At 43.6% G+C, this 25,320-nt stretch overlaps 1 protein-coding gene across 2 annotated transcripts in view; it reads right to left on the reverse strand.

The window, feature by feature from the left end:
* MOB1B (MOB kinase activator 1B) overlaps window positions 1-24,037 on the reverse strand; it is a 376,190-nt gene extending 352,153 nt beyond the window's left edge. For both annotated transcript variants that reach the window (XR_009211796.1, XM_032150553.2), the window contains exon 1: window positions 23,816-24,037. Coding sequence is in view for 1 of the 2 variants with exons in the window: in XM_032150553.2 (XP_032006444.1) it covers window positions 23,816-23,829 (14 nt within the window). In the remaining variant the exon portion in view is untranslated. The remainder of the gene's footprint in view (window positions 1-23,815) is intronic.
* Window positions 24,038-25,320: the final 1,283 nt, after the last annotated feature.

The raw sequence follows: 25,320 nt of genomic DNA on the forward strand, positions 1-25,320 counted from the left end.
AACTTCAAATGCAGCTGATTTGAGTGTTTGCTTCTTAGGATTTTTTGTTTTTAATAAAATAAGAATCATTCCTGATTTGGAGGTCAATTTTAACCAATGTGTAATTAAGGTCAAAGACATTGAGGATTTAAATGAGAGTTACCAAAGCATACTTCTGATGCATAACCTGAATAATCTGAAATACTAGCTAAGATTGATAATAATATTAAATTATAAAACTTACTAAAGCCTTTCACAACTATTAAAACATTCTAATCAAGAGGTTTAAGAAATTTAGAAACAAAATTCTTTTACAGGGTTAACATCAAATCATCTGGTCTTCTGACAGATAACTGAAGTATCTCAGTCCAGTTTTACCATAATGATAAAATTAAAAACACCAAGTTTGTGATCTCAGTAATTAGCTTTACGTTAAAAGATTAAATTAGTATTTGAACGTTCAAATGTTAATTTTCTCTGAAAAGAAAGATACCAAAGTTTCTCTGAAAAGAAAGATACCAAAGAGAATGTCACAAGGAAGGATGGAACAGAAGAAGGGAAAGAAGGAAGAAATTTCTTGACTGGGCACGGTGGCTCACACCTGTAATCCCAGCACTTCGGGAGGCCGAGATGGGTGGATCACAAGGTCAGGAGATCGAGACCATCCTGGCCAACATAGTGAAACCCCATCTCTATTAAAAATACAAAAAATTAGGCAGGCGTGGTGACGGGCGCCTATAGTCCCAGCCACTTGGGAGGCTGAGGCAGAAGAATGGCGTGAACCTGGGAGGCGGAGCTTTCAGTGAGCCGAGATCACCACATTGCACTCCAGCCTGGGCAACAGAGCGAGACTCCGTCTCAAAAAAATAAATAAATAAAATAAATTTCTTAAGTTGCAGCAGATAAAAGTGACAAAGAGGTAAGTAGAAATTAAAGTATAGTACTGAGAACATATTTCATGTCTAAAAGGGCATCTGGAAATTCAAATTAACCTGTTAAGAAACAGCCACTACTACTGTGTGTGTATGGCATACAAAAGAAAAAAAAAAAAAAAGAAATAGCCAAAGTAGTCAAGAGAGATATGATAGCCAGATACAAATAAAGAGAAAATCAGACAATGTACATGTGGTAAGAGATGTCTACTTCTGCAGTTACAGTAAGACAAAATACTACAGTTAAATTTGGTTAATCAAATCCTAAATTCAAAGCTGAGATACATTAAAAGACCAATTAATATTTAATGCCCTAATATTATTTTTATTATTAACCTGAAAACAAAAACGAAAGGAAAATTGTTCACCCATTCAGAATCAGATTTTAGAGACATTTAACTGATAACAATGTTGATACATGGACAGAGATTCATCTTTAATCCTCTAGGATACCTAATACTGGCAAGACACCACCAGGTTAAGCACTGTTGCAAGCTAGGAAAACACATAACAGATATTCCTTGCAGTTCAAATTTGGTGGTTTGTGTTGTTTTCCGACATGGGGTCTTGCTCTGTCCTCGCCCAGGCTAGAGTGCAGTGGCGCGATCTTAGCTCACTGCAACCTCCACTTCCTAGTGGTATGGAAGGGAGGCAGAAAAGTGCTGGGTAGACAGAGGAAGGTGGGTCTCTGGAGAGGGCTGGGCCTGTGCCCATGGACCTGGGTGAGGACAGGCACTCCTGCCTTTATGCCCAAATGTTGCATTTCTCAAGACCACCCTGGCCCACCATGGCCCCATCCTGTGCCTATAAAAACCCCCGAGACCCTAACAGGCAGAGACACAAGCAGCTGGACCTGGAGAGGAACACATCAGCGGAAGAAGACACAAGCAGCTGGACGTCAAGAGGACATCAAGTGGAGCACACCGGCAGGAGAGCAAACCAACAGATGCCGGCACTGGGCAGGCCACAAACCAACGGAAAGATGCAGAGACTGGCCAGGGCAGTTGGAGGAGACATTAGGCCGCAGAGTGGCCAGACTCCAGGGGAAAACCATCTCCCCCTGGCTCCTCCATCTTCTGAGAGCTACTTCCACTCAATAAAACCTTGCATTCTTTCTCCAAGCCCACCTGTGATCCAATTCTTCTGTACACCAAGGCAAGAACTCCGGGATACAAAAAACTCTCTGTCCTTGTTAGGCAAGGGGTCTCAATGAGCTGATGGCTAAACTAAAAGAGCACCAGGTAACACACGCCCACTGGGGCTTCAGCACTGCACACTCCCTGTAGAGGTTTGAGCAGCAGGACACCAAAGAAGCGAGCCACACCCCCCACCGCACACCCTTCAAGGGGGACAAGGGGACCTTTCCCGTTTCACCAGGTTCAAGAGATCTTCCCGGCCTCAGCCTCTTGAGTAGCTGGGATTGCAGGTGTGCGCCACCATGTCTGGATAATTTTGTATTTTTAGTAGAGATGGGGTTTTGCCACGTTGGCCGGGCTGGTCTTGAACTCCTGACCTCAAGTGATCCACCCACCTCGACCTCCCAAAGTGCTAGGATAATAGACATGAGCCACTGAGCCTGGCCCCTTGTAGCTCAAATTTGGATTCATCTGTTTTCTTGCAAAAATGAAAGCTGCTGAACAGTCAAAGTTAGAAAAAGGAAATACCAAATTCGTTGAAAAAAGGATTTTAAGAATACCTACTAATACACTGCAGTGATTCAACACGATAACACAATTTCCCTTCACTTAGACACAACACAATTGCGAATGCTTAACAGAACATAACAATAAAATGGATTAGTATTTACAAGAAAACTATTGAAGATGTTGGGCTGAAAACATACACTAGCCTCCACTTTCTACTCAAAGTCACAATAAAGTGAAGTTTTTTAAATCATAATCTCATAGAAATAGAAAGAATGAAAGAGAAAACAACAAAATTTTGGAAATTATAAAGTAGATGAATAATTGATTTAATGTCCCTAAGAAAACCCAATCCTAGGCTGGGCGCAGTGGTTCACACCTGTAATCTCACACCTGTAATCACAGGCCAATGTGGGCGGATCACCTGAGGTCAGGAGTTCGAGACTACCCTGGCCAACATGGTGAAACTCCATCTCTACTAAAAATACAAAAATTAGCTGGGCATGATGGCAGGTGCCTGTAATCCCAGCTACTTGGGAGGCTAAGACAGGAGGATCGCTTGCACCCAGGAGGTAGAGGCTGTGGTGAGCCATGCCATTGCACTCCAGCCTGGGCAACAAGAGCAAAACTCTATCTCCAAAAAAAAAAAAAACCCAATCCTAAAATTAAAACCCATCCAATTTACATCATAGATCCCACAAAAGATTTAGGAATCAGTGACACCTCTAGATGTAGAATACTTGGAAGTGCAAGTAAAAATAGAACAGGATTTTTACCACTCTGTTTAAAAAGCAGTTATACCTCCAGAACCCCTAAACAATCTACACAGTGGGCTTCTGTACCACCCCAACCCTGAGGAAAAACTGAAAGCTAAAGGTTTATTCTATGGAGAGGGCAAAACAGAAGGTCTCTGGCTTAAGAGACAGGTATAGTTGCAGGCAAGTTTACCATACTTAACACATGGAGATAAAGTGAATTTGAACAATCAGTGTCGAGACCCCTAGCCTATTCCCCTAACCAGAAACCTTGCAACCAGGGATAATAACCTCCGAACAAAGACTGAAAGCTCTTTTTTTTGGTGGGGGGTGGGGGGAAGGGGCAAATCTGACCACACCATGTATAAAGACCTGAAAAGATAATCATACCAGGAGTTCTTCAAGGAAATAACCTAATAACCTAGCTATATCATCCTTCAGCAAAGCCCACAGTTAATAAACCCTCCACACTCATACACACAGAAATCCAATTAGCTTTTTAATCGCCCTACTTATAAATAAAAGCAGAAAGCAAGAATTACCAGACACTGGAAGGAAGCTTCTAACATGAGAGATGACACCAAAATCGAAAAAAGTAACTTGGAGGACAAACTAAATGTTCAAAAAAGCCCAAAAACTATCAATAAAAATCTTTACCCAACAGGAAAAAAAGAATGCTTCATGAACTGAGAACAGGACACCATATAGAAAACGGAGAAATTAAATAGGACTGTTGAAATTTTTTGAAAAATGATTGAAAGTAAAACTGATGCAATCTCCTAAAACATAAAGCACAAAAACAAAGAGATGGGCCAGGCACGGTGGCTCATGCCTGTAATCTCAGCACTTTGGGAGGCCAAGCCAGGCACACAGCCTGAGGTCAGGAGTTCAAGACCAGCCTGGCCAACATGGGGAGACCCCTTACTAAAAGTACAAAAAATTAGCCAGGTGTGGTGGCTCGTGCCCGTAGTCCCAGCTACTTGGGAGACTGAGACATGAGAATCACCTGAACTTCGGAGGCAGAGATTGCAGTGAGCCAAGATCACACCACTGCATTCCAGCCTGGGTGACAAAGTGAGACTCCATCTCAATAAAAAAAAAAACAGATGGGAAAGGAGAAAAAAAAAAATTAAGGACCAGTCAAGAAGCCTACTATCCAAGATATAGAAAATTCAGAAAGATAAAGTGTTTTATCAATAAATCAGGATATTTTCCTAGAATTGAAAATGCTCTTTTAGACTAAAGGAGAACCCACAACAGTGCACGAAAATAGACCCACGCCAGAGGATGCCATTATGAATTTAGGAAAAGTTACAAAGATAAGATCTTAAAATAATTCAGAAAGAAAAAGAAGTCCCATACAAAAGATCAGAAATCAAAAAACCAATAAAAAAGTATTAGAGACCGGGCAAGGTGGCTCACGCCTGTAATTCCAGCACTTTGGGAAGTTGAGGCAGGAGGATCATCTGAAGACAAGAGTATGAGATCTGCCTAGCCAATATGGTGAAACCCTGTCTCTACTAAAAATACAAAAATTAGAGAGGCGTAGTGGTGGGTGCCTGTAATCCCCAGCTACTCGGGAGGCTGAGGCAGGAGAATAGCTTGAACCTTGGAGGCGGAGGTTGCAGTGAGCTGACAGCTCACCACTGCTCTCCAGCCTGGGCAACAGAGCAAGACTCCGTCTCAAAAAAAATTAAAAAAAAAAAAAAAGAAGCCCATTTAGACTTCTGAACAGCAAATGGAACTTCGATCCCAGACAAATTAAAACAAAATTCTGTAGGAAAATTATTTCTACCCTAGAACTCTATATTCCTCTGACATAATGCCAATCAAGTATGAGGGTATGTTCAGATATATAAGGTCTTAAAATATTTACATTCCTCTTATTGCTTCTAGAGTTTTAGAAGATCTGCCTCACCAAAATAAAAAAGTAAACCAAGATATGAGATCAAAGAAACAGGAAATCCAACCCAAGAACTATGTAAAGGGAATCCCATGGATGAAGGCTAAAAGAGATTCCAAATATGACAGTTATGGTGCAGGACTATATAATACCAACAATACAGACTGGAGCAGGTCAAAAAACTCCAACATAGGCTTGTTCAAAAAGATCAAATGAGCCAGGCACGGTGCCTCATGCCTGTGATGCCAGTGCTTTCAGAGACCAAGGAAGGACAGCTTGAGGCCAAGAGTTCAAGACCAGCCTAGTGTTTTGCTGAAAGTTTTACTTTCAGTTTGGGTTTAAGGATTTGCAAGCAAAAGAAACCACAATATTACACTTAAATGCAGTTCAAAGAGAAGTTTAATGATTAACATAGCAAAAGAGTATACCGGTGGCTCATGCCTGTAATTCCAGCAATCCCAGCACTTTGGGAGGCTGAGTTGGGCAGCTTGCTTGAGCTCAGGAGTTCGAAAACAGCCTGGCCAACATGGCAAAATCCTGTCTCTACTAAAAATACAAAAATTAGCCAGGCATGGTGGTACACACCTGTAGTCCCAGCTACTCCAGAGGCTTGAGGTGAGAGAATCGCCTAAGCTCCGGAGGCATTAGTTGCAGTGAGCAGTGCAAGGAGGCAGAAGTTGCAGTGAGCCACTGCACTTCAGCCTGGGCGACAGAGTAAGACCCTGTCTCGAAAGAAAAAAAAAAAAAGAGTATAATGGTTAACTTAGCAAAGACTAAAGTGACAGAAATGGAAAATACACACACACACATTCACCAAGTTGAGGAAAATACCTACATTCAGATCAAGCAGCACCGGGAAGTCCTAGAACAGCCATCTGGAGTTCCAACTGAAATGAGTTCCAGGCAGTGTGCTTACTCCACAGGCGAGACTTCAGAGAGCAATCAGAGAGTCCCAGCTTACGTTGCCAAGCCGCTAGCTGAAATTATCAGCTACGTGCAAATATGCAGCTCTAAAGATTTAATTCATAATGCTTCATTTTTGACTTTGTGTGTCTTCGGATGGTCTGAAACCTAGAGAATTGGCCAGATTCCCTAGGTTTGAGAAGTTCCACGGTACACTCCCTTTCTTATTTGAAGTTTTTCAGGACTGGTGGTGGGTGTTTAATCTCCATGTAGGCTGTAGCCCACATAGGGTCATTTGTTGGTCAGAGGCCTAGCATTGCTTCTGAAGGCTGAACAAGACTAATATAATTTTAAACTCCTTACACCTGGGCAACACAGCAAGCCCTCATCTCTACAAAAAAATTTAAAACATTAGTCGGGCATACTGGGATGCACTGCGCCTGTAGTCCCAGCTAGGCAGGAGGATCATTTGAGCCCAGAACTGGGAGGCTACAGCTATGATCTGCCATATTCTAGCCTGGGCAACAGAGAGAGACCCTGTCTCTAAAAATATACATATAAGAATAATAATTAATCTTAAAAATTAAAAATAATTTTTTTAATTATAAGAAAAGAATTTAAATATGTTTGAAGGTTAACTGGGGGAGTATATGAGGATAAAAGACTAATGAATACATATGAAATTAAACAAAACAATTACAGAGACAGCATAAAATTATGCAGAAGAGGAAAAATAAAATTATATTCCAGGCTGAGTGGGGTGGCTCACACCTGTAATCCCAACACTTTGGCATGCCGAGACAGGCAAATCACTTGAGGTCAGGAGTTCACGACCAGCCTGGCCAACATGGTGAAACCCTGTCTCTATTAAAAATACAAAAAAATTAGCCAAGCATGGTGGCAGTCACCTGTAATCCCAGCTACTCGGGAGGCTGAGGCAGAAGAATCACTTGAATCTGGAAGGCAGAGGTTGCAGTGAGCCGAGATCGCACCACTGCACTTCAGCCTGGGTGACAGAGCAAGACTCGATCTCAAAAGAAAAAAAAATTATATTCCAGTACTTGGCTCAACTGTCCACAGTGTTTTCCAGCCTGGGCGACAGAGCGAGACTCCGTCTCAAAAAAAAAAAAAATTAGCTTGGTGTGGTGACGTGTACCTGTGGTCCCAGCTACTCAGGAGGCTGAGGTAAGAGGATCACCTGAGCCCGGGAGGTACAGGCCACAATGAGCAGTTGTTCGGCCACTGCGCTACAGACTCAGCCACAGAGCAAAACCTTGTCTCCAAAACTAAAATAATAAAATTAAATTGGCCAGGTGCGGTGGCTCACACCTGTAATCCCTCGGGAGGCCAAGGTGGGCAGATCACTTGAGGTCAGGAGTTCAAGACCAGCCTGGCCAACATGGGAAAATTCCTTGTCTACTAAAAACACAAAAATTAGCCAGGCATGATGGCATGATGGCACACACTTGTAATCCCAGTTACTTGGGAGGCTGAGGCAGGAGAATCACTTGAACCTGGGAGGTGGAGCTTGCAGTGAGCCAAGATCACGCCACTGCACTCCAGCCTGGGTGACAGAAAAAAAAAAAAAAAAAAAAAAAAAAGAAGAAAAGAAATACAGGGGACAGAAATTATTTGGAAGAACCTTTACTATTATCTTGTTTATTTGGCACTAATTTTAAAAGTCCAAGAAGCTTTCATGACTCTTTTTCTTAATGATGCAATGATAGTGGGAATACAGGGAAATGAGCACTGTCATTCCCTGGTAGAGGGAACACAATTTACAGGGCACATTGGAAAATAGGAAACTTGTGCCTGGTATATGACAATCCCGTAAAGAAGGTCTCTACAAAACTATGGGATAAAGATACAATAAATAAGGCTGAGTGCAGTGGCTCACGCCTGTAATATCAGCATTTTGGGAGGCCAAGGTGGGAGGATCACTTGAACCTAGTTCAAGACAAGCCAAGGTAACATAGCGACACCCCGTGTCTATTTAAAAAAAATTTTTTTTTAATTTTAAAAATCCAATAAATAGGTATTCTAAACTCTTCTGTGCACAGTAGCCACCTTTTAATATTTTCCCTAAAATCTTTACAAGGGAAAAACATACAACAGACTGAGGAGAATCACTCATACTCTCACCACCCATGATGAAATTCTTGAAAATGTCAGGCCACATGTGGTGGCTCATGCCTGTAATTCCAGCACTTTGGGAGGCTGAGGCAGGTGGATCACAAGGTCAAGACTTCGAGACCAGCCTGAACAACATGGTGAAACCCCATCTCTACTAAAAATACAAAAAATTAGCCGGGCATGGTGGCATGCGCCTGTAATCCCAGCTACTCAAGAGGCTGAAGCAGGAGAATCGCTTGAACCCGGGAGGCAGAGGTTATAGTAAGCCAAGATCACACCACTGCACTCCAGCCTAGGTGACGCAGCAAGACTCCATCTCAAAAAAAAAAAAAAATTCTTGAAAATGTCATTGATTAGTCAGGAAAAAAAATTGTTACTAAGAGGCACTATGCTAGGTGGTAGAGATTTAAAACAAACATTTTTTGAAAATGCCCCATCTTCAAAGAGATCATACACATGACAGTGGGTGGAGTACAATGTCTTTTTGGAAACGACTATGATAAGGACTATAAAGGGCACTGAAATGGTATCTAACAAATTGGGAAGGGGGCACAGGCCAGGGAAAAAGTTGGCTTCTGAGCTAAAGAAATGGGGGTGGGGAGAAGAGCAGTCCAGCCAGAATAACAGGAACGGCATTTACAAAGGCAGAAAGCCGTGGGAGCAAAGCAGGTTGAGAGAAATGCAAATAAAATCACTGAACACTGTGGGGGAGGGAAGTTGGAGCAGGAAGGCACAGACGAGGCTGGAGTGGTAAGCAAACATCTCAGGGAGGCCTTCTATGCCTTGGAATTTTGCAGACCACTTCCAGCCCATTCCAATATCTACCTGAAATGCCCAAGTGAACTACAGGAAGCGAGTGCGCTGAAGGATTCCTACCACTTCCCCCCATATTAAAAACCAAGATGCTAAAGTTGAACAGCAGTGGCAGCAACGCCAAGAACAAGCAGGGGAGGCCCCTGCATCCACACAATAAAAACAGCCTCTGACTAAAAACCAGAAGCTCAATTAGGCAAAATTCTTGCTGTTTTAAACAGGTGAATGCACTACACATATTTATAACTGTGGTATTAACAGCAATTTTTTTTTTTTGAGACGGATTCTCACTCTGTTGCCCAGGCTGGGGTACAGTGGTATGATCTCGGCTCACTGCAACCTCCGCCTCCCAGGTTCAAGCGATTCTCCTGCCTCAGCCTCCCGAGTAGCTGGGATTACAGGTGAGTGCCACCACGCCTGGCTAATTGCTGTATTTTTAGTAGAGACATTGGCCAGGCTGGTCTCGAACTCCTGATCTCAGATGATCCACCCACCTCAGCCTCCCAAAGTGCTGGGATTACAGGCATGAGCCACTGTACCCGGCTGACAGCAATTTTTTTTCTTTATATTCCTAATTTTTGATGAACACAGACTGCAATTATTTCACACATACACCCAAAAAAGTTTGTATACTCAATGCAATATCTTGCAATGCAAGGGTCTTTAACCATCATTAGCCAGTGGACTTGGAACTAAGAGTTAAAAACAACCATTAAGGAGCACATCTATGTAACATGCTGGTCTCCAGTGCTAAGATTCTTGAGGACAGAGACCGCATCTTGTTTATTTCTTTTTTTTTTTCTTTTTTGAGATGGAGTCTCGCTCTGTTGCCCAGGCTGGAGTGCAGTGGCGTGATCTCGGCTCACTGTAAGCTCCACTTCCTCAGTTCGTGCCATTCTCCTGCCTCAGCCTCCCAAGTAGATGGGACTACAGATGCCCACCACTACACCCGGCTAATTTTTTTGTATTTTTAGTAGAGACGGGGTTTCACCGTGTTAGCCAGGATGGTCTCGATCTCCTGACCTCATGATCCGCCTCCCAAAGTGCTGGGATTACAGGCGTGAGCCACTGCGCCCGGCACATCTTGTTTATTTCTAAACCCCTTCCTTTCTCCTCCCACCACCAGCAAGCACCTAACACTTTGCTTTTACACACAGAAGGTGTTCAATAAATGTTCATTTTATTACGCAATAATGCCATACATTTGTAAGACAGCTAAAAAAAAATTGGAATGCACAAACAGTTTATACATTGGGCTTGGGAATTTCATGAGTGGAGATAATGACAGTGTTTATACAGGACTCTGGTTTATGAAAAGCTTTCATATACACTCTGTCATTCAAGTCTCATATTAACCCAATGGAAGAAGCATTCGTTACCCTCCAGTAGGCAGAGGAAATAGAAACCAAGAAATTAAGTCATCTGCCCAAGGTTACATAGCTAGTGACAGACCAAAGACTCTGAATCTCCAGTTTCCTCACTCATAGGCCACTGTTCTCTCCCATGACAATCTTCCTTAATTTAAAAAAAAAAAATGGCTGTAATCCCAGCACTTGGGAGGCCAAGGTGGACGGACTGCTTGAGCCCAGGAGTTCAAGACCACCTGGACAACATGGCAAAACCCTGTCTCTACAAAAAATACAAAAATTATCCAGGCATGGTAGCACACACCTAAAGTCCTGGCTACTCAGGAAGCTGAGGTGGAAGGATCACGAGCCCAGGAGGTTAAGGTTGCAGTAAGCTGAGATAGTACCACTGCATTCCAGCTGGGGTGATAGAGTGAGACCCTGTCACTCACACAAATAAGAAAATTATTGAAAACATATTTGCTAAGCAATGTCCTAATGTGCTGGGAAATAAAATGATGAACAAACCCTCAGCCCAGGAGGAGAAAACTTAGAATCCAGAAGGAGAAAAAAAGACATTAAACAAGAAAATAATTGCAAGTGTGAAAGGACAGTAAGGGGATCTACACTGAGGCTCCCTTACTGGGAATCTCTCAAAGACAGAACTGGTGTTATACTGAATCCAAGGATTTTTCTTATTTACCTTATCTCAAACCATTTAAATTAAATATACAGGCATGCACTTTGGAAGGTGCTTTCAAAACATCTAGGGATCTTATTAAAATGCATTATAATCCAATGATTAGGACCTGAAATCCTGCATTTCAAACATACTCCTAGGTGGTGCCAAAGATCCACACTTTGAGAGTCTACAGCAGACTTCTCAAGGATTATGGTTATGTAGAGACACTGATCCCCTCAGTCCTGAGAGTACCTTCTGCCACCAGAGGACCAAGAGCAGTTTTTCTTCTGCTACATAAAATAACAGTGGTATTTTTCTTCCTTAATGTTAAGTGACATCAAAAAAGGCAAAGACATGGCTAACAAGTATAGTTATCCCTAGACAACACCTTACAAATACATTCCCACTTGAAAGAAAGCTAAAATCAATAAAGCTCACCAGGCGTGGTGGCTCATGCCTGTAATCCCAGCACTGTGGGAGCCTGAGGAGGGCAGATCACCAGAGGTCAGGCGTTCAAGACCAGCCTGGCCAATATGGTGAAACCCCGTCTCTACTAAAAACACAAAAATTAGCCGGGCACGCACCTATAAGTCTCTGCTATTCGGGAGGCTGAGGCAGGAGAATCACTTGAACCCAGGAGGTGGAGGTTGCAGTGAGCCCAGATTGCGCCATTGCACTCTGGCCTGAGTTACAGAGCAAGACTCCATCTCAAAAAAATAAAATAAAAATCAAATCAAATCAATAGAGCTCAACTAAAGCAAATTTTGGTTCCCAAATGTCTAGCTGTTTAAAATTGTAGTTTTTTGGTATAGTTTGGTTCTAACTATAATTAGAAATATAATTTTTAAAAAATGTTGGTTCTTCAACCCAATTGTTCATCAATGATAGACTGGATTAAGAAAATGTGACACATATCCACCATGGAATACTATGCAGCCATAAAAAAGGATGAGTTCATGTCCTTTGCAGGGATATGGATGAAGCTGGAAACCATCATTCTCAGCAAACTATCACAAGGACAGAAAACCAAACATCGCATGTTCTCACTCATAGATGGGAAATGAACAATGAGATCACTTGGACACAGGGCGGGGAATATCACACACTGGGGCCTGCTGGGGGATGGGGGACTGGGGGAGGGACAGCATTAGGAGAAATACCTAATGTAAATGATGAATTGATGGGTGCAGCAAACCAACACAGCACATGAATACCTATGTATCAAACCTGCACGTTGTGCTCATGTACCCTAGAACTTAAAGTATAATTAAAAAAAAAAAAAAAAGTTGGTTCTTGATGGCTTGCTTTTTTCCAAATGAAACACTGATGAAGATTAATTAAAGGGCTGAAAGAGTCTAAGCCACTCTGGGACTTAAAGCGTTGAAGAGTCTAAGCCACTGCAGCAGACCTCAAAATATTGCTGTGAATTGGTCTGCTGTTCACTGACTCAAAAGTACAATTCCTAACAGTTGAAAATAAGACAACTGAATATTTGGCAGGTATGGAGAAGGGTTAGTGAGAATGGAACCAGGCATATGTGAGCAAAAACTATAACTACAGGGAGTTTTTAAACAAAGAGGTATTTCAGTAGTTACATCTAACACTACAGAACTCCAGCAAACAAATGGATTCTCTAAACAGCAGGAGGGTTATGCTGTTGCTCATCTGTTTGAAACATGATCCCAAACACCAGAAAAAGTTGCCTTAAAATACCTTTCCCCCATTGTTTCTACTAAATTACTCTTTATTTACAGAGTTATACATTTCCACTAAGTTATACTGTTACCTATTTCTTTTTTTTTTGGAGTCTAATTTTTTTTTTTTGAGTCTCACTCTGCTGCCCAGGCTGGAGTGCAGTGGTGCGAGCTCGGCTCACTGCAAGCTCTGCCTCCCGGGTTCACGCCATTCTCCTGCCTCAGCCTCCTGAGTAGCTGGGACTACAGGCACCCACCACCAGGCCCGGCTAATTTTTTTGTATTTTTAGTAGAGACGGGGTTTCATCGTGTTAGCCAGGATGGTCTCTTTCTCCTGATCTCGTGAGCCGCCCGCCTCGGCCTCCAAGAGTGCTGGGATTACAGGCGTGAGCTACCGTACCCGGCCCTACTGTTACCTATTTCTACAAAAGAAGATTTACATAAAAAATATTCCCCCTAGGCCGGGCGCGGTGGCTCATGCCTGTAATCCCAGCACTTTGGGAGGCCGAGGCAGGCGGATCACGAGGTCGGGAGATCGAGACCATCCTGGCTAACACAGTGAAACCCCGTCTCTACTAAAAATACAAAAAATTAGCCGGGCAAGGTGGTGGGCACTTGTAGTCCCAGCTACTCAGGAGGCTGAGGCAGGAGAATGGCTTGAACCCCGGAGGGCGGAGCCTGCAGTGAGCTGAGATCGCGCCACTGCACTCCAGCCTGGGTGACAGCGAGGCTCTGTCTAAAAAAAAAAAAAAAAAAGTTCCCCCTAATGCCCAATACTATAATACTATAACTACTAAACTATTATCATCAAATTTCAATTTGAGAACAACAAAAAGACTTAGGCAGACAGATAAAGAAAATTTGACTAGGCAAGGTAGCTCACGCCTATAATCCCAGCACTTTGGGAGTCTGAGGCGGGCAGTTTGCTTGAGCCCAGGAGTTGGAGACCAGCCTGGGAAACATGGCAAAACTTCGTCTCTACGCATGTGGCACCGGTGCCCACCTAAGGTCAGAGACATCTGACACACTAAGATTGGACCCCATAGGAGGATGCTCTGGGGGATCCTGTGGACCTCAGCCTCCCCAAAGAGGATGCTCTTGCAGAGGTTCTGAGGTCTAGAGGTTCTGAGCCCTCCTCAGAATTTTCTCTCGCAGTTGTAACGCTGCTTTGCCCCAAAATTGTTTGGAATCTGGAGCTTACTGTTTAATGGGAAAGTGGGATGGTGTTGCATGTATCCAGGCTTTTGTGCTGCGGTTCTAAGCAGGGGGCCTGATTCACGTGATGTTCTCCTTTGGTACTGTTTGGCCCCAGCGCTCTTCAGAGTCTGGGGAGGTTTGGCCTTTAATAATCAAACTGCCATGGAGACTGCTTTACTCAAAATTTTGGTTCACAGCCTTCATTGGATTACCTATTGGGGCAAAGTAAAACTGGCAAGCTTGTATTGCTATTCATGGCTAAGGTTCCAAGCAACTGGATCTTCGTTTGTGTGTGTGTATACATGTCTAGATGTATTTATTCATATGTACACTTATTGTTATATGTTGTGTCTACCAAAATTGGCTTATGAGTAAGAGTGCTCATAAATTAAGTCTAAGCAATTTTCAAGTTCATGTGACTTAAAACTATAACTTTACTAAACAAATCAGCTTCAAAATTATTGGTGGAATAAAAATAGAAATGCCTTCAGAATCGTCAGCATACATTTTGTCTGAATTTTATGTTTGTCTTTGCTAGATATTTTTAAATGTCAGTGTTAATTTGGGCCTGTCTCTCATTCTATTCAAAGTCTCACTGAGATAAATGCACATCTGATTGCTTCCTTTGGAAGGACTAATCAGAAACTCAGAAGAATGCAACCGTTTGTCTCCCACCTACCTATGATCTGAAAGCCCCCAAGCCCCCTCCCCACCTCGAATTGTCCTGCCTTTCTAGAGCGAACCAATGTTCATTTTACATGTGTTGGTTGATGTCTCGTGTCTCCCTTGTTAAAAGTAAAAATTAAGTACAGCAAATGGGATAAATGTTTTAGGTAAACTTTTTGTGTAAATTAAAATCTTAAAGTTATTTTTGATGCTCATTTAATATCTGGGTCATCTTCAACTAAGAAATGGTTGTGATATGGGGCAATATGTTTCTAAAATTGTGGAATTGTTCTTATCTATAAATGCCCATATCTGATAGTTCAGGATTTCTTGCTTTTTAGGGTTTCACTAAAGTTTTAGGTTACCAAGGATAAGAATTTTAGTTAACACATAATTCTGTATACAAAATGTGCCAGAAAGGATTATGTTATTAGTGGAAGAAAGAATAATTTTGTCTAATTCAGAAGTTATCTAAAAGTCGGTTCAAATTACAGATTTAAAAGGTTATTTATGAAACAATGTAGTAAGGAGTCATTAAGCAGGGGAGAAAGATGTGGGAAAAGTTTAAATAATAAAGTATTCTTTAAAACCTGATAGATAATTGAAAACATTGGGCTAATTAACACTTTCATAGTTAAAGCTCTTAGCCTTGATTAAAGTAAAATAAGAAGTATTGTAAAGAAATGCAGGCCAGTCACGGTGGCTCATGCCTATAATCCCAGCACTTTGGGAGGCCAAGGTGGGTGAATCAGGAGGTCAAGAGTTCGAGATCAACCTGGCCAACATGGTGAAACCACATCTCTACTAAAAATACAAAAATTAGCTGGACACAGTGGCACGTGCCTGTAATCCCAGCTACTCGGGAGCCTGAGGCAAGAGAATTGCTTGAACCTAGGAGGCAGAGGTTGCAGTGAGCTGAGATCACACCACTGCACTCCAGCCTGGGTGACAGAGCAATACTCCATCTCAGGAAAAAAAAAAAAAAAAAAAAGAAAGAAAGAAAGAAATCCATTAGCAGTTTGGCAAGTCTTTTTTTAATATAGTTAAGCATGAAGCTGGATTTACTGTGGAGCCAAATTTCACACACAAGCCTGCATTGCTTCACATTATGTTTACTGTTTTGCATAGATAGTGCTGGCACTGGAGTACTTACTGGTCATGTGCCTAAAGTGGATTTCTTGATTGCATAGAATGTATAATAGTATTGGTAAACTAAAGGATATGAAATTGTGTATCAGGAATAAGATATTCATTATGTGAGTTTCCTGGGGCCCTAGGTAACACTGTAGCCTCCAGGGTAAATTAAATAGGAAAATTTAGGGTTGGTTTCCTGTTTGTTTTTGCTTCTAGTTTTCATTCATTTGCTGTTTATTCTCCTCTGGCTTTGCTTGGGTATGCATATATATAAAAAACCATGATATTTTTTAGTTCCTAGTGGAAGGCTTTTATTTGGTTCCGCGAATGGTTATTTTGTTTCTGATGCATTTCTAGCAAGTCATCATTTGTTCCCTTTATCTGGAATTCCTAAACTACCTTTATCAGTAGGAATTAATGGAGTACACCAGCTTTTTATCCTTAAGCTAACTTTTTGGATTTTAGGCTTCCTGATACTTTAACTGTGTTGAGTATACTCTTGTAAATAGAGTTTGAATCATGCTTCTCTTTCTCTGCCTAATTTCCCCCAAAAATCTGTAAACTATTTGTGAGTATTCTTAATTCATGGCAATGTGTTTGTCTGCATACAGTCAAGCAGGGTCACTAGGACCGCTCAGAGAGAGAGAACCCAGAAAACTGGCATGCCAGCAAAAGGGTAAGAATTTCTTACCAGTCTATCTCTGGCTTCTTTCTCTGTGCAAACTAGTTAAATATAAAGTAAAAGTCACTGTTTATCTCCTCTGTAAAGTTTTAAATTAATTGCTTTAATAATAAGAAGCCGGGTGTAGTGGCTCATACCTGTAATCCCAGCACTTTGGGAGGCTGAGGCAGGCAGATCACCTGAGGTCAGGAGTACGAGACCAGCCTGGCCAACATGGTAAAACCCCATCTCTACTAAAAATACAAAAATTAGCCGGGCATGGCGGGGCACGCCTGTAATCCCAGCTACTTGGGAGGCTGAGGCAGGAGATCGCATGAACCCAGGAGGTGGAGGTGCAGTGAGCGGAAAGTGAGACTGTCGAAGGAGAAGGAGAAGGAGAATGAAAAGGAGAAGGAGAAGGAGAGGAAGAGGAAGAGGAGGAGGAGGAGGAAGAGGAAGAGGAGCTTAAATCAAGTATTTTGTCAGAAAAGTGAAAAGCGTAATGTCTTTTATTTAGTTCATGTGACTTGAGTAATTTTTGGGAAATAAGGATAGTTTTAAAGATTATTAGTAAAATATGTCTTCAAAATGTAAATACGTGGTTACATATTATGTTATAATATGTAATTAAATTATGTTCAAATATTAGGTTTGTTGGATGCTTTAGGGTCATAAGCTGCTTCTTTGGCTTTTGAAAATTGTTTAACTTGCCTGCTTTCCAGCTAGGTAAGGCCTGGGGACATGTGGAGTTATGACTATACATCAAACCTTATTGAACATAACTCACCAGGTTTTACATTAAAATTAAAATAGCTAAGAGTTGCCATTATAACATGCAATTAAGACTACTAGAAACAGTTTTACGGCTGGGTGCAGTGGCTCATGCCTGTAATCCCAACACTGTGGGAGGCCGAGGCGGGCTGATCACCTGAGGTCAGGAGTTCTAGACCAGCCTGGCCAACACACCCCATCTCTACTAAAACTACAAAAATTAGCCTGGCGTGGTGGTGCGCGCCTGTAGTCCTGGCTACTTGGGAGGCTGAGGGAGGAAAATCACTTGAACCCATGAGACAGAGGTTGCAGTGAGCCGAGATAGTGCCACTGCACTCCAGCCTGGGCAACAGAGCAAGATTCCAACTCAAAACAACAACAAAAAAAGAAACAGTCTTATATACACTGTGTGTAAGAACAATAGAATGTGGGGTTTTTTTGGTAAAAGGTTATAAAAGGTTTTTACTTCTTTAAAATTTCTGAGTCATCATTTTGGCAAAATAAATAATTTACAGGAATCTGGAATTCCAAAATCAAACTTCAGCTTCAAAACTGTCTTTTCTAATGCCTGGCTTTGTGGATGGATCAGAGGGCCCCTGAAAAAATCTAGAAAAAAGGTAAACAGGATTATCTGACACGTTTAGGTACATGGGATTGCCAAAATTATGTTCAATCTTCTTTAGGATATATTTTTGTGAATAATGTATGTTCCAAAATTATACGGGATTTCTAAAATCCCAATGTCTAAGTTTGGTTATTAAGTTATTGTAAACCACAGAAATAACCAAATTTCCTTGTATAAAGCTACTAACCCAAGTAAAACCAAAAAAAATTAAATATCAAGAAAATACTTTGTCTAATTTTCATTTTAAACCAACTGATACTGAAACTGAAACTGATATTGAAACTCCTCCCTCAGCCTCCCAAGTAGCTGGGATTACAGGCATGTGCCACCATGCCCAGTTAAGTTTTTGTATTTTTAGTAGAGACGGGGTTTCACCATGTTGGCCAGCCTGGTCTCAAACTCCTGACCTCAGGTAATCCACCCACCTCGACCTCTCAAACTGCTGAAATAGAAATTCAGTGGTAGGCCAGGGGCAGTGGCTCATGCCTGTAATCCCAGTAGTTTGGGAGGCAATGGCTAGCACCTATAATCCCAGCGCTTTGGGAGGCCAAGGCAGGCAGATTGCTTGAGGCCAGGAGTTCGAGACCAGCCTGGCCAACACGGCAAAACCCCATCTTTACTAAAAATACAAAAATCAGCTGCAAACTTTGCCTCCCAGGTTCAAGTGACTGTCCTGCCTCAGCCTGCTGAGTAGCTGGGACTACAGGGGTGCGCCACCACGCCCAGCTCAGAGTGGGAGGCTGACTCTGTCACCCAGGCTGGAGTGCAGTGGTGCAATCTTGGCTCACTGCAATTTCTGCCTCCTGGGTTCAAGCAATCCACCCATTTCAGCCTCCTAAGCAGCTGAGCGTCACCACACCTGGCTAATGTTTTTGGTAGAGATGGGGGTTCTGCCATGTTACCCAGGCTGTTCTCAAACTCCTGGGCTCAAGGTTCCACCCCCTCAGTCTCCCAAAGTGCTGGGGTTATAGGCGTGAGCCACCGTCCTCGGTGACCCTGTCTCTTAACAAGAAAAAGTTAAACTAAATGTACTTGTTTTAACTCCGTTCCACATAAGTAGCCTTACATTAGGAAATTACACTTTGGTCTTTCCCAAGTCAAATTTTTTTTTTCAGAATTCCATTAGTCAAAAGAGACCCATAACTTAAAAATGCTAGAAACTTAGAGAACATGAAATATACTTTTTGAATGATTACTTAAAACTCACTTTTATCCTCAATTTCCCTGCCTTTTATATGCATAAAATGTCAGGAAAGAAAAACCCCTACATCAGGAGACCTGAGTTCCAATTGTCCCCAGGCCAATAATTAGGCCACCAACCTGAAGTTGGTGATTTTGCCTCTTTAGCAAAAAGAAGTAAGTAGGCCATGTTACTAATAGACCCCTGCTAGCTCCCAAATTCTATAGCCTCTTGCACAAACGTGGAAGTGCACAATTCACAGGCAATTTCTGTGAACATCAAAGATGTTTCCTCTGACTGTAATCTCCCATTTCCCCTTGTCTTCTTAGAGAGCTCTTGTTCAACTTCCATTAATTATCACCCACTTCTTTCATGAAACTTTCCTAAAGCCTAAGTGGAACAAATTGCTACAAATACTTTAGGCCCCCATGATTGTATTGCATCTATCATAGATGACGATATACCATCCACCATCTCTGGAATCTCTTATCTTCCTCTATGCCTGGCACACAGCAGGTGCTAAGGATGTGTTTAAAAGATCTGAGCCCACGAAATTAAATGAGGTCCCTGTGAAGTTTCCGTATCTGCCATGAGAGTTTAACTTAATCTGAAGATACACAGAGGCCAACTTGCGGCACAACCAAAGCTCTGTCCCAGCCAACCCCACATATGCAGTGCAAATTTATCCTGAGCATTTATACAAAAGCTACACAAAGGTGTCATTCCTGCAGATGATCTGGGAACTCACTCTGGGGATTATCCTAATCTGTCTCAACTCCCTATCCAAAACTCTCTATACCCTGCTCTCCTTTGTTCCATGGCACTTACAACCGTCTGCCATACTACATGATTTATTGATGTTCAGTATTTCGGGACACTTATCAGAACATAAGCCCCACCAATGCAGGGATTTTTTTCTCCTTTGTCACAAATGGTGCCCAACATCTACATCAGTGCCAGGCACAGTGATTTTTTTTTTCTTTTTTTGAGACGGTCTCACTCTGTCGTCCAGGCTGGAGTGCAGTGGCACAATCTTGGCCCACTGCAACCTCTGTCTCCCGGATTCAAGTGATTCTCCTACTCATTCTCCCATGTGACTGGGATTATAGGCAACCGCCAACATGCCCGGCTAATTTTTTTTATTTTTAGTAGACATGGGGTTTCATTTCTTGATCAGGCTGGTCTCAAACTCCTGACCTCAAGTAATCCACCCACCTCGGCCTCCCAAAGTGCTGGGATTACAGGCCTGAGCCACCACGCCCCAGGACCGGCCTTTTTTTTTTTTTTTTAAGACAGAGTCTCACTCTCTACAAGCCAGGCTGGACTGCAGTGGCATGATTACGTCTCATTATAGCCTTGACGTCTTCAATCTCCTCAGGCTCAGATGACCCTTCCACCTCAGCCCCCAGAGTAGCTGGGACTACAGGCTCACACCACCACACCTGGCTAATTTTTGTATTTTTGGGGGTAGAAAGAGAGTTTCGCCATGTTGTCCAGGTTGGTGTGGAACTCTAGGCTCAAGTGATCCGCTCACCTCAGCCTCCCAAAGTGTTGGAATTACAAGCAGGAGCCACTGTGCCCGGCCCACAATGCATCTTTTAAAAATCAGTAGTAATTCTTTCCTTCTATCTTAGAGCCCTCGAGAGTCATGAGTCACCACCTTTGCAGCCCCATCTTGCATTGCCCTTATTTCCTCTGCTCCATCCACTGATCGTAGGCTTCCCAGTAAGCTTCCAAGAACGGGAGGAAAATATTTGTACTTAACTCCTAAGCTGTAACGCTTTCCTTCTCTGCTCATCTGTTGGTACAGAAATAGTATTCAGATAGCCAGGTGCGAAGGCTCACACCTGTAATCTGAGCATCTTGGAAGGCAAAGATGAGTGGATTGTTTGAGCCCAGGAGACCAGCCAGGGCAACATGGCAAAACCCTGACTCTACCGAAAAAAAAAAAAAAAATTAGCTAGGCATAGTGGCGCATACCTGTAGTATCAGCTACTTGTAGCGGGGAGGGGGTTTGAGATGAAAGGATCACCTGAGCCTGGGAAGTCAAAGCTACAGTTAGCTGTGATCACGCCACTGCACTCCATCCTAGGCGACAGAGTGAGATCCTGTCTCCAAAAAAAAAAAAAAAGAAACAGTATTCAGACAGTTATACCAAATAACAAATAGATGAAATAACCAAAGCTTTGTTCTTTCACTTCCAATAATAATCATTTCCATGTGGTGTTCACTTTGGATTTTTAACTGATGGTAGACAAAGACCAAAACTGAAAATGTTGAATTAACTTTTCTGATTGTCAAGCACATGGGCTAAATATGTTGAGAATATATCAACTGCTAGATAGATATAACCTAACTGAAAAATTGTGCCCCAAATAGTGCAAATGCTTAGGGTTCTATATACATTAGTTACAGCAAGATTTCTTTTGTAGTTACTAACCTTCAGAAGAAACGAACTAATCCACCACAATTCTGAATCTATTAAATACTGAGCCATGTAAAAATAGGACACTACTGTATTTGTATTCAAAAAATAGCATCAGAAACTTCTCCATCCCCTAGTTTCAGCCAAATATGGCTCTTCCCTGCTTTAACTTTTTTTTTTTTTTTTTTTGAGACGGAGTCTCACTCTGTCGCCCAGGCTGGAGTGCAGTGGCACGATCTCATCTCCAACCTCTACCTCCCAGGTTCAAGTGATACTCTTGTCTCAGTCTCCCGAGTAGCTGGGACTACAGGTGCACGCCACCTCGCCCAGCTAATTTTTGTATTTTTAGTAGAGACGGGGTTTCACCATATTGGCCAGGCTGATCTCGAACTCCTGACCTGGTGATCTGCCCGTCTTGGCCTCCCAAAGTGCTGGGATTACAGGTGTGAGCCACCGCACCCAGCCTTGCTTTAACCAATTTAGCTTACTAGACACAAGCCCATCAGCAGTAGTCATGGACATCATCTACAGTGCTATTTTTGAATACAGCTTCTAAATTCTTGAAAAAAATCAAACATTAGCAAAGTAAAATTAAGCTCAAGATGAGAAGCTTCAAACTGAGATGCTTGAATATGGTAATTAGAACTAAAACAAGAAACTGCCCAGGCGCGGTGGCTCACGTCTGTAATCCCAGCACTTTGGGAGATCAAGGCAGGCAGATCACTTGAAATCGGGAGTTCAAGACCAGCCTGGCCAACATGGTGAAACCCCCATCTCTATTAAAAATACAAAAATTAGCCAGGCGTGGTGGCGCGGGCCTGTAGTCCCAGCTACTCAGGAGGCTGAGGCAAGAGAATCGCTTGAACCCAGGAGGCAGAGGTCGCAGTGAGCCGAGATCACGCCACTACACACTCCAGCCTGGTAACAGAGCGGAGACTCCGTCTCAAAAAAAAACAAGAAGAAGAACTAAAATAGGAAACAAGGACTTTTTTATAAAGTCACCCAGTCCTGTCATCTAGCCCTATGCCAATCTGACAAACTCAGAATCAACTTCTAGGAGGAGCCTAAGAAATCCCTTTCAGTTTAAAGGTTTTAGGCAAGTTGACACAAGCCAGGTCCCCTATGCATATTGGAAATAGCAAGTCTGCCCCTAGGTCAGCCTTCTTCAGTTTTGCTTAAACACCCTAAAAAAAAAATTCTAGATGTGAGCATGTGAAAATAAGGGTGAATTAAATTCTCAGTATTCAGACGTCAATGTAATGACTAAAAATTATTATGCAAGGAAAGAAGAGAAATCTTAAGAAAATAATCTTTAAATGCTAATTTCTCCACAACAATAAAACAGTATATGGGTGAGTTTCACCCTCTAAGCTTTTTATTAGTTTTCTAAACACAGACTAAACACGGAATGAGTGCATCACAACGAAGCTTCCTTCAAAGGAGTTATTCCTCCGGGTGTAACCCCTGTTTTCAGAGGACCTGAGGCTTATCTACTGCCTCCATATCCACATCTGGCCATCCCATCCTTCTGCCCTTCCCTCTCCACGTTCCCCCCACTCGTCTGGAACAAACGATAAGTAAGTGAAATAATGACCAGCACTAAACATGACGCCAAAGTTGGCATTTACAAATGATTTTCAAAACAACTCCCCAGTGGACCTAATCAACGTAGGCAGGGCACACTATCCACAACCTATTTGCTGGTTGTCTAAAAAGATAAAACTCGTCTTCTTCAGGGAAGTACTCTGGGAGGAAGGGCGCCTCCAGGAAGCAAGGGGGCGGCTCCAGATCCCTTTCCCGGGGACCCCAGTCTGTGTCCAAGGGATCCCGACCCGCGAGCAGCCTTGTTTCAGTGTTACATCTACACAACTTGTCATCCCAACTTCCCAGCCCTAAGACGAGAGAGGAAGTTAAAAGGGTCCTGGGATGACAGGGGAAAGTACGACAGTCTTATCTTCTGTGCTTGGGACCCAGAAAAGAGCAATAGGCAGCCGCGACGGAGCCATTCAACCGGGCACCGGTTGGATACGGGTTGTGCAGGAGAGTGGGAGATACCCACGAGAAGCTCGCAAACAAGACCGGGAATGCGAGCGAAGGCAGAGACGGGGGTGATGAAGGAATCCAGGCGCTGGCCCCGGGATGTGCCGGGGGAAAGAACCTCGTCAGGGCTGGAGGAGCCCACGAGTACTCGAAGCCCTATGTGGAGGCGGCGGTTAGGTAGTCCGAGCGCTCCGCGCAGTCCCGGGGCCCCGCTTGGCGGTGACTCCGGGCCCCGGCAGCGCGAGGCCAGGAGGGTCGGGACGAGGGCGGGCGGCGGGCGGGCGCCCAGGTCCACCCGAACAAAGCCGGCGCGTGCGGGGCCTGGCTACTCACAACAAGAAGCTCATGTTGGCCGCGGGGCAGGCTGCAGGCTCGGCGGTCGCGAGGCCTCGGAGCGGCGTGGGCCAGGAAAGAAGAGGAAAGGCGAATGGAACAGGAGACAGGGAGGCGGAGGAGGAGGTGCAGAGAGCCGGCTGCTCGGTGGCCGCAACTAGTTCGGCTCAGCTAGTTCCAATGGCAGGCGGAGGGGGCGGAAGTGGGTAGCGCTGGTCTTGAATAACTCCAGGGGAGGGGAAGGAAAGGGAGGCGGGGCAGGGCTGCGGGCTCTCCGCGAGCCCCTCCCCAGCTCCCCGCCGCCCCCACCTCACGAGCTCTCGCGATAGCGGTGCAAGCCCACCCCGCCCCTCCGGCTGCGGCCTGGAGTCCCTCACCTTCTGGTCTCTTCTGCTGCCACGGACCACGCCCAGCATGTGCGCCGGGGCTGCCCGGCCCCCCTGTCCACCCGGTTAGGGGTCGTGGCAGAGCTGTCGGAGCCGCTCAGCTGGGCTCCAGAGGTGAGGGAGGAAGTGGGCTTCAGCTCGGGGATGTCAGGGTCCCGCAGTGAGGGATGGAATTACCACCGGAGTTAGGCCCGCAGTGAGTGCCCGGCCAAGGGCGGTGAAAGGTGATGGCATCTTTCTCTGCTAGCACTTAAAAACAGGAGGGAGTTTCATCAGGTTGGAATGGCTTGGAGGAAAAGGACCAAATGGGTTTTCAAGGTCTCTGTCATTTTATGGTAAAATTTTTAAACCCTGAACTAGGGGAAGGTCAGGGTCCCTCACTACCTGAACAGGCAAGCTAGGCTGTCATCAGCAGCTGGGAAAAGTCAGCGAGCCCAAGGAGGGGAGCAGAGCTCAGTTCACCACGGAACCCAGCATGGTAGGGTGGTCATCAGTGTAACCACTTAGGGGGCCAAAGCTTGTAAGCATTCTAATGCACGGAACATCCTAGAAGCTATTCAGACCCACTTACAAAGGGACTTTTATTCTCACAGGGTTATGGGGCCCAGGGTAAGCCTTTATATTCTGTTTAAGAATCCTTCACATACCTTGAATATGTCACCACAGCATTATCAATTTAGGAGGGAACTATGGGTACCCAAGAGATGTCCGTCTTCTTTACTCACAACACCAATCAAATCTACAAGTTTTCAAAGAGAATCTGAGCAAAACAAATCATGTGCAGATATTAGCTCACCTTTGGCTTATGGTAAGGGCAGAATACACTTTAAAATAGGTACAGATATGAAATGTATTATACTGCGTTTATGCACTATTATTTGGCACGTTGGTAAAGTGGTAAAAAAAAAAAAAAACTTTTGAGGCCGGGCGCAGTGGCTCATGCCTGTAATCCCAGCACTCTGGGAGGCCGAGGTGCGTGGATCACCTGAGGTCAGGAGTTCAAGACTAGCCAAAGTTCAAGACCATGGCCAAACCCCTTCTCTACTAAAAATACAAAAATTAGCCGGGTATGGTGGCACAGACTTGTAATCCCAGCTACTCGGGAGGCTGCGGCAGGAG

Source organism: Hylobates moloch, unplaced genomic scaffold, assembly GCF_009828535.3.
Source record: "Hylobates moloch isolate HMO894 unplaced genomic scaffold, HMol_V3 SCAFFOLD_2, whole genome shotgun sequence".
Classification (NCBI taxonomy): domain Eukaryota; kingdom Metazoa; phylum Chordata; class Mammalia; order Primates; family Hylobatidae; genus Hylobates; species Hylobates moloch.